At 35.6% G+C, this 9,817-nt stretch overlaps 1 protein-coding gene and 1 long non-coding RNA gene across 4 annotated transcripts; one reads left to right on the forward strand and one right to left on the reverse strand.

Moving 5' to 3' along the window:
• The first annotated feature begins 1,218 nt into the window (after positions 1–1,218).
• Positions 1,219–2,557, forward strand: LOC141664101 (uncharacterized). Its single transcript, XR_012551832.1, has 3 exons — positions 1,219–2,075; positions 2,162–2,323; positions 2,453–2,557. It is a non-coding gene; the product is annotated as an uncharacterized LOC141664101 (long non-coding RNA).
• A 2-nt stretch (positions 2,558–2,559) lies between these two features.
• LOC141664100 (putative membrane protein At3g27390) lies at positions 2,560–7,932 on the reverse strand. 3 transcript variants are annotated; one of them, XM_074469989.1, is made up of 10 exons: positions 7,732–7,932; positions 6,597–6,705; positions 6,274–6,466; positions 5,700–5,836; positions 5,144–5,432; positions 4,921–5,027; positions 4,561–4,729; positions 4,300–4,495; positions 3,976–4,216; positions 2,560–3,484 (listed from the first exon to the last, which is right to left on the reverse strand). In XM_074469989.1, exons 1-10 carry the CDS (start codon positions 7,823–7,825, stop codon positions 3,244–3,246), a joined length of 1,776 nt encoding a protein of 591 aa, XP_074326090.1. In that variant the 5' UTR covers positions 7,826–7,932; the 3' UTR covers positions 2,560–3,243. The 3 variants fall into 3 exon arrangements, with proteins under 3 accessions (XP_074326090.1, XP_074326091.1, XP_074326089.1); XM_074469990.1 differs by having other exon boundaries at positions 4,300–4,474; positions 4,561–4,744; XM_074469988.1 differs by having other exon boundaries at positions 4,561–4,744.
• Positions 7,933–9,817: the final 1,885 nt, after the last annotated feature.

A 9,817-nucleotide genomic window follows, 5' to 3' on the forward strand; every position in this document is an offset into this window, starting at 1 on the left:
GGCGAGCTCCTTTTATTAAAGCTTTGTGAATAGAAATTCAAATCTATGAGGTCAATGCACCTTAAATTACGTACAAAAGAGACAAATAAATTGGGACGGAGGGAGTATCTTGGAGGAGTTGATCTGGCCTCTATGAATTCTATGAATTGATAATAGAAAGTGAAGGTGACAGGACAAATATTCATTGCAACTTAATTCCTGAAGGATAAATAACATGACCAGGAATTGGTCTTTGAGACATGAGACCTATTTCTTAAAACAGGTACTATCAGTCAGAAGTATGTTCAGCAATTGAGCATTTCCCAAGTGCACTGTCTATTTGCATTCACTCGCTAGTCTTTCACCTCTATTGTTAATAACTCTCACAAACTGCAGTCAGATATTCTTTTTGTAAAAATTTTTGGATGATAAAACTACTAATCAAACTGAGCTTTGGACAAGCCAATTCACGATGCTATGTCAAATACAGAAGCAAGGAAGTATATAAACCGTGTTTGGCCCGATGTTCTGACAAATTGTGGACTTATTGCATTTGATCAGGACGGATCGATTGTTAGAATGAAAAAAGACCCTGAACTTGGAGAAAATATGGTATTTCCGTTTTATCAGGATGGAGATATGGAAAACGAGGTCTCGCTGCATGTGAGAGAGTACATTAACATTAAATGTAAATTAGAATGTGTAAATAAAGGGCCAGACCCAGAAGACTGCTACATGACATAATGATAATGAAAGTAATTCTGGATTCTGGTTTTTGTATATGTACTGTGTACAATGATGATGAAAGTAATTCTGGATTCTGGTTTTGTATATGCGTTTATATGAAAGTAGCGACCAATGGTTGTGTGCTTGACTTGGCTCTGCAGCTGTAACGAAATCTATGAAGGAGGATCTTGGGCATCTGATATGGCAGCCTCCCAGGTAACTATATATTTTCTTTGAATCTGTTTTTGGGCCCGAGTTGTTTTTCTTGATTTCTTTGTGGTTTCTCGCTTCGAGCTGAGCTGCTGTAGTTTTAAGTTGCGGTTTTCGGAGGTTTCTGAGCAATTTGAAAGCCGTAGGTATTGTTTAGTGCTGCTTTGGGTCTGCAGAATCAGGGTCTGTTTCTCTGGTTTTGTGTGTGTTATCTGTTGAAGCTATGCAGATGGGTCTGCAGGTTGCTTTGTGTTTTTGGGGGGTGGTTCGATCCTGGGGTTTCAATTGCTGCAGATTTTTGAATATTTTCGATACTGGGGGGTGGTTCGATCATGTGGAGGTGCACCTATCTGTCATGCCATCCATTCTGAATTTGATGGTTTTCTCCGTTTATGTGTTCTAGCTTGCTGATATGTTAGCACAGGCTACATACTATATTTTCCCTTTTTTCATCTCTTTTCATGTAATTAAAAGCTTTGTCCGAGGGGTAGGTCTAGTGAGTTTTTGGTGTTGTGGTTGGGGGTTTCGATGCTGGGTTGTAGTAGATCAGAGTTTTGGGTGGTTTTGGGACATGGGGAGTGCCCGAGGTGTGGATTCTGTCTGGAGTGGGGGTTTTATTTTGCAGGTTTTTAGGTCTGAAGGTTTAGATGGGTTCTGTAGTGCTGTTGCAGGTCGTGTAGAGGGTCTGGTTTTTTTCGAATGCTGGAGGGGTTTTGCTCGTTTTCAGTGTGGAGTTTCACTTCGAAGTCGTGATGCTGTAGTTTCAAGTGGTGGTGCTGTTGTAACTTCGAGCGAAGTCTGCAGAATAGGGGAGTTGTTCGTGCAAAGTTTCTCGTGGTGTGACTTCTGTCTGGGGTTTTGGCTGGGTTTTGTTATTGCTGGAATTTGTTTTTGGGCCCGAGTTGTTTTTCTTGATTTCTTTGGTAGTTGCTCTACTCGTACTCTCAGGCTCATTGTCTGTTATTTATCACTCGCATCAGACCGTTCCTTGGGCTATTATTTTGGCAATAATTTCGGTGTATTGCTTGGTGTCAGTGTTTAAGCATTATGCTCAGGATTACAACCCTTGTACCGATATAAAGAAAAGCTTCAACCTACGCAGGCTTCTTGGTGATATGCCTAGCATTGAAACTCTTAAGGGCAATATCATCAGCCTCTGGGTAAAAGTTTAACAAATTAGATTTCTTTCCTTTTCTTAAATTAAAATATGTCTCTTGTGTTTCAATTTAATAATGTACATACATAGTTTTTGGATCCAGGTTTAACTTTTCACAATTATCTAACCTCAATGGAGAACTTGAAGACACTGAAATTATGTAGTGTTGCATTTAATGACGTGTATGTGATTTCAAATGCTCTGTGCTTGCTCAGAAGTACGCCCATGTTGGAATGACTTGGGATAAAAGTGGTGAGTGCTAGTACTAAATTGTGTATTAATTGTTAAAATATTGCTGAAACTTAGATGAGGCACCAACTGATAATTTGTTCTTGATTTCAACTCATGATGCAATGTATATGTTACACTCTTGTAATGCAGGGTTGTGACATGAACTGTGGGAGAAACGCAGAGTTAACAGCTGGACAATATTTGGAATCACCAGATTGTGAGCATGTAACTCTAAACCAACTCCAAAATGTGAGCTCCTTTTATTAAAGCTTTGTGAATAGAAATTCAAATCTATGAGGTCAATGCACCTTAAATTACGTACAAAAGAGACAAATAAATTGGGACGGAGGGAGTATCTTGGAGGAGACAAAAACAAAATTGAAGAAAATTTTAACTGGACTTGGCCCTCAAGCTATCTGAGTATTCTGGTTAACTAATAGACCTTCACCTGTAATCTAATAAGCTGCAGAGACTTAGCCAATAGAAGATACTTCAGCCTTGGATTGGCCTTGAATCAATTTTCAGAAACCAAGTACTTGTATACTCGTTTGCTGTGACTCGACTCGATCTAGCATACGAGTCTAGTTCCAACAAAATTATGGTTCTCGTAGTTGTACGAGTCCAGCTCGAGTCTGTACTGAACTCGGCTAAAACAAGATTAAACAGAAACTTAATTCTACTGAATCTCACCGTCGTTTGTACAAAACCGTAAAGTAATATCATTACTAATTACCACACCTGATTATCCCTAATCGTATACAACAATGAAGAAACAAGTTGTCGATTACTGTACTGTGGCTCCGAGCTAGGCAGCAAATGCATGAAGAAGTGGAATATCACAGTGTACAAATACCTTACTAATGGTATGCTTTTGTCGTAAACTTAATAAGGGCCAAGTGCAAGTCTCAAGTGTAACCCCTAGCATTTCGTAGCTTCACATTTTATACCATGTCTGCATGATTGCTCTTGTTCCGGCTGCTAGTCTCTACAATGTTGCCCTTATCCTTCTTCTGGCCTCGTCCAAGGAAAAATCTACCTCCACGCTTAGGTTTTACATGTGTTCCATCTTGATCTGCTTCTTGACCAGTTTCAATTACATCCAAATACAGCACCTTCACTAGATTCCTAAAACGACGCCTAAATGTTGGCATTCTTGACATAAAACCAATAATACCCTGCAGTCTGTCACAAAACGATCATGATTCATAAATCTTTAGGATCCGCTCGACATGTTATTAACACTAAAGAACTAACTATAACCACTTGCAACATATTAAATATATATAGTCTAATGAATTTTTCAAGATAGCACACATAATTTAAACAATTAGTAAATTTAAATTAGTTAACCTTAGAACTAGTAACCCTAAAATGTATAACTTTGGAGAGGTATATGTTTTATTTTGTCCGAAATGTGTCTATTAGTGTTCTGCAACATCTTTCATTGGTTTAGAAAATCCCAAAACGGTATTTTCAATTTTTATGTTTACTTGTATCTTAAAAATAACAGAACAAAACACAAGAATAGACCTGATAATCTGCAACCACACTGACTATTACAAGAGCGTCGGATGTCGTAATTAGTAACTTTCAATTTGTTTGGTTTGTTCAAAAAGAAATAAGGAGGATAACATATATGGCATAATGAAACATAATTTTGTACAAAATTTTACCTCCTAATTATTGCTTGCAGTTGCGCTCTTCTTACAGTATCAGATGATGGAAAGTCGGAGTCATCCCAGTCTTCAGTGTTCTCATTTTTGTACCCCATGACAAGCTTTTTAAGGCAGATTTCTTCATTTTCTTCTAACTTCATTCCCTTGATCTGCTCCTTCATGATCAATAAAGGCCCGACAAACCACTCAAACATCTTATCCCTAGGCCAATTAGTCGCTGTCAGCTGAATGTCATCAGCTGAAAATTAATACAAGTATTATAACTACATCTAAAGATTACGTAACAGAGATATCAAAGATAAAGAGTTTAGGAAGACATACAAATCAACAAACCAGGCGACTCTGACTTTGCAGACGCAAGCAAACACTGCAAAATGGTCCAGGCAGGTAATTTGATCTCTAATTTTTTACAATTTCCCTTCAGTATGCACTCCGCAATATCTTTGACATCTAGCAAACCATCACGTAGTAGTATCCTACCATTCACTTCACAGGACTTGAACAACCAATCCCATACCTGTTATATTCTACTGTGAATTTACTTTACAGATTTTGACATTAAATTTACAGGATTTCACTAACCTGCACAACTGTGTACTGTTGAATAGCCCACTTCAGTGTTTTTGATCTCTGAGAAGCCAGTTTTGTACCTTGTAAACATTCCCTCTCTTTTGTCTTAACACTTTCGTTTTCAATGGACTTCATTCTTTCAATGCTATTAGGAGGGTCCATGTTTCTACGATATTTTGGCCTAGCTGCCATAAGACTTATAGAATCAAATTATATAATCAACAACATTTCTATAACTATCTTTTGTCTAATAAGTAATCGTTTTCATTGTTAATGGGAAACTTTATATATAAGATATCCCTAATCCTACTGAGAAGAGAGGGTGGAGAAAATAAAGTCATTGTGCAGGAAAAAAAAAATTATGTACGCTACCTCGGAAAACAGGATCCTTCCCTGAGATAAAGCATGTCATTTGTATATTCATCAAACAATGAAATCACAGCTATTAGAAATGCCAGCCCCATCTGAAAGGAGTCTTCCTGAGAATACATGAACCTCGTGTAAGCTAAATCTTCACACAATAATGATAAACACAAGTACAATCTTATAGTAGAAGATCATAAACTACTAGGTCTGCAATTTAAATCCAATAGACCTGCTGAACAATAACCCCACTATAGAGCCCCAGGAAGAAGCTGGAGAAAAAAGCACCAATTAACGCTCCCACTACAGCTAAAGGCCATAGGATGATTGCAAGCGCTGCAAATGGAACACATACTGTCTCTAAAAATGGCCCTTCTCTTCCAACTAGGTCTTCAAATAGTCTTTTCCATCCTCTGTACAACATATATGGGGATTTCCAAAGAGCAATAGCTGTAATTAAGGGCACATCCACCGGCACTGCCAGAACCATAACAAGCAAGCACTGTGGGAGCTTCAACAACCTGTATCCGCAGAATGTGTCAACTACGCATTTTTATAACTTCTTGTTCCGAGTATATTCCACATCAGACATATTAAATACAGTTGGCATTAAAGGAAAGCAAAACAGTCAAATTTTATGCTGTTCAACTCTAATCTACTCTCATCAACCTATTTAAAAAATTAACCAGTGTTTTTATGGAATGAGTGTGAATGCTTTGTTTGATCTACAATTCAGTAAAGTAGATTGAAATACAAGACTAAAGTTAATTGATGCAGATATCACTTACTTTACGTCAACGGGATTCTCATCGGCAGGTATTTCCTCGATCAGTTCATCCATAAAAGAAAAGTAGGAGTGAAAGCAAAAATCTGTGAGATCTCGTACGACAGTGCAGCTTCCCCCAATTGTGGGAATGACACCATCCTGACAATAAGCATTAGCTAAAGGAATTAGCACAAGACATTTAACAAGATACTACTACATTATTCAGAGCCGAGAAATATTTATTAAATAATGTATTGGATTCAGAAACTAGTTTATAAACCAACTCTTATTGATCATGATGAAGACTAGATATTTGATTAAGACGGGAGATCTTCCAATAACCCTAATGGAGACCTCGCGGCTTGCCATAGATATATAGCGTTAAATGAGAGTGCAAGATCTTTGAGATAATAATCAGTCCAAACATTGTACAATATTGGTGCAAACTGTGGTATTTGAATTTTAGCTGAACGCATAAGTTTGACCGCAAATTACCGGAGTTCAACCAGTTTACTTCACATTTCCAGGAAATTACAAGGTATATATGCTAACAATTTGAGAACGTGTACATAAATGTAGTGAAAGTAAAGACTCACAATAAAACAATGTAGCGTTTTCTCTGTAGTGTTACGTCCTATGAACTCAAAAGTTGCAATTAAGGGTGCAAAGAACCCATAAGCAATTCCTCCGAGGATGCTTGCTACAATCACAATAGTCGGCCATAGGACTAAAGGCAGCGGTAGACAAAGCACTAAGAGAATCTTAAGAACCCATCCAAGCCTCTTCGTTCTGAATTTAGAGAAAATGTAAGAGCTAAATACGTACATGAACAAGTACTTACAGGCACCTATTTATTCATGTTTCATAAATTCGGAGTGTATGCAATAAACTTGAACATAGCATTGGAAGAGAGTCCTACTTTATAACACAGTAGTAAGTCCATATGCAATGTGCAGGCCAAAGACCAATCACCACAGCTGAATCTCCAATAGTAATGATTCCTGCTGCAATCGGGCATATAATTGCCCCTTTTCAAAACACACAAAAAAAAATTTGAATTCAGATTGCTTTTGCACATCACTTTGTTTACAGACGCCGTACCATGCACAAAACTCGTAAGGGTTAGTAGATGTAAAACTAAAGAGCAAAAACTAACAAGCTGTACAATTACAATAGCATAATGCAAATTTTCACCAAATGAGACAAAGTAGTACAATTACAAACATATTGAAGTTTTATTCCTTAAGTTGTTCCATAATCACCATTCTATAGTCCTAGTCTCCTATATATAGTAAAGGTTTATACTACCATTTCAATGTTTTCCTCGAATGAACGAATTTAGGTGCTTGGGGATGAATAGTGCCATCTTGTGATGAATGCACATTATTTCATTGTTTTCCTCGAATGATCGAATTTAAGTGCCTGCGGATGAATTGTGCCATCTTGTGATGAATACACATTATTTCAACGTTTTCCTCGAATGATCGAATTTAAGTGCTTGGGGATGAATTGTGCCATCTTGTGATGAATACACATACAAACTAAAATTTAATTACTGTAATCTGAAAATTAATTCTCATTCCTGATTTTTTCATAATTCTTCATTTCAATTATTCTACCATACAGATCAGAGTAGGAATAAACCAAAAGTTACATACATAACTAACTTGGTAGGGGCTAAATATCAATTAAATCCAAGTACACATATGCAGGGGCGGATCCAGAAATATATTTTTAGGGGACACCGAGCAAATTTTAAAAAAACACTCCTATGATTTTGAATTTTACGAGGGCATTTTCATATATTTTCAAAAAATTTAATAATGAAAAAACATAAAATTTGATTTTAGAGGAAACACGTGTCCTCGGTGCCCCTTTCTAGATCTGCCCCTGCTCACATATGCATATAAACTATTGGCAGAACCAAGATTCCGAAATGCAAAATGAATTATCGCTAATTTGGACTAAGTCGAGATTTCAGTCTAGGTTAGCCCCTGGTTCCGTCCTCAGACATATCTATGTATTATGATATGCATGTAAATGTAAGAGAATACCTTTAAGAAGACCAAGGAGGAAGAGAAGGAAGAAGAAGGGAAGAAAGGTGATAAAGCTCCACAAGGTATTGAAAAATCCAGCAGGAACATCCATTGCTAGTTCCCAAGCTTATTAACTAGCTAACTAGAAAATCTGTTGTGTTTTTACTAGGTTATAAATGAACAAGACAGAGAGAGAATAAAACACATGCTAATTTTTCACTGTCATTCCTGGTTTATGTTACAGGAAAATTATAGCTAGGCGGTAAATACAAGCTATCTTTCGTGTCCACGATAAATATACTAGAATATCGAGTAGGCAGAAATTCGAATTTGATTACCGATACCCATTGTTATGAAAATTGGAAATCGGTATTATTTAGTAGAATAATTTTTTGATAATTAATCGGATAGTCGGTAGTTAATCAGATTAATTAATTGGAACCTTATTTACTAAAATTTTATTAAGTTAAATATATTAATTTAAGAAAATGATGCAGTGATTATTCGGATTATAAAATCAAATCGGCGGTTTATATTGAAATTTTTAATCGGGTGATTAATCGATAAAATCGGAGTTTTTTAGAACAAAGTTGATACCATATTAAGTCATCACTTAATTTTAAAACTCAAGGTGCCTTATTTCATATTAGTATTTTAATATATAATAAAATATAAACAATATTTGTGAGTTTACATTATCTAAATTTTTTGTAGTGAAAAAATCATAAAAAAATACGAGGTTATTAATTATAATTACAAAAAAAATATTTATTTATAAAAGTATCATAATATTTTATATTAAAAAATACATGTATCTCATACAACTTAAAATAATTTTTAAAATTTTTGCCAAGTAAAATCACAAGAAACCAAAAATCTAATATTTATCTTTTCGCAAAAAGAACAAGAGCTCAACCTCTAGAGGTGTAAACGAGTCAAACTGTTCATGAGCTACTCGAGCCTACTGATCCTTTTACGAGCCGAGTTTCGAACTTGAAATTAAAGACTCGATCGAGCTCGAGCTTGAGTCCAAATTATTTTAATCGAGTTTGAACCGAGTCTAACAGTATTCGGCTCGGCTACACCCCGAGCTCAACCGGGTCGAAAGTATGTTACAAGGAAAAAAGAAACATGTTAGCTGGGAGTAACGTGGCGAAAAGGTATAGAGCCGCGTGACACGTGTTAGAAGGTTGGTGCACTATTGCTTAAATTTAATGTGATATTCCCGCATAAAGTGTCACTCATACTCACGTTATTTCTGTTTCTCGATTTTAATTTTATAATTATATTTTTTTTCTTACTCATCAATGTGGACACGTGGTGGTGCTACGGTGAATTGTGTTTGGACCGGATCTGTTAGGTTTTACTAAAATTCGCTACTTAAGGCCCGAGAGTAAAAGCAAAAAGGTTTGGGCTTGGGCCCAATTTGTTTGGGAAATATTTTAGAATTGGATATTAATTATAAGCCCTTCTAAAATTGGACTGCTAAAATAACCATTAACCATTAACCAATGCATGCTGCAACAATTTGTTTGGTTTTTGGAGTTCCTTAATTCTAGAAACAAGTTATTGTTTCGTGTATTCTTTGTATAGTTTATTTGTGGATGTTTGATGATTTGCATTCTTCAAAGTAACTTAAAAATTGGACAACAAAGTTACTCGATACTCGCTTAACCTCAAAATTTACGAGAATATATACTCATTTGTAAGATTATAAGTCATATTTATCAAAAAAAAGGACAACAAGATACTTCAATTGATACGAGTTTATCTATTTTCATTCCTGATTCTCGGTCAGATTCTCGCTCATCCCAAATTTTATTATCAGAACAAAATACTCATCAAAAAGGCATAGAGTCAAATTATTCAAAAACTAAAAATGAACAATAAAACTATTTTAAATTTATATATATAGTAATTTATTATGTCAATTAAAGATAAGATTAGAAATGTGAGTCAGGACTCTGTTCGAGAATCCTGTTAAAAATTGTTTTGTTGTTAGAAAAAATGTCTCATGAAAAAATTAGATGATTGTTTGATTTTTAATATATACTTGTTTTAATGTAAAAGATTAAAAAAAATATTTTTGATGAGTTTTGATAGT

The sequence above is a fragment of the Apium graveolens genome, chromosome 6, assembly GCF_009905375.1.
Source record: "Apium graveolens cultivar Ventura chromosome 6, ASM990537v1, whole genome shotgun sequence".
Taxonomy (NCBI): Eukaryota; Viridiplantae; Streptophyta; class Magnoliopsida; order Apiales; family Apiaceae; genus Apium; species Apium graveolens.

What these genes read in the sequence shown, in the direction of transcription:
- LOC141664100 (XM_074469988.1), bottom strand. Translation starts at nt 7,825, where the DNA reads ATGGATGTTCCTGCTGGATTTTTCAATACCTTGTGGAGCTTTATCACC. An exon ending in CCTCCTTGGTCTTCTTAAAG is followed by an intron (nt 6,706 to 7,731) that starts GTATTCTCTTAC and finishes TGTTTTGAAAAG; the next exon opens with GGGCAATTATATGCCCGATT. An exon ending in GTCGCCTGGTTTGTTGATTT is followed by an intron (nt 4,217 to 4,299) that starts GTATGTCTTCCT and finishes ATTAATTTTCAG; the next exon opens with CTGATGACATTCAGCTGACA.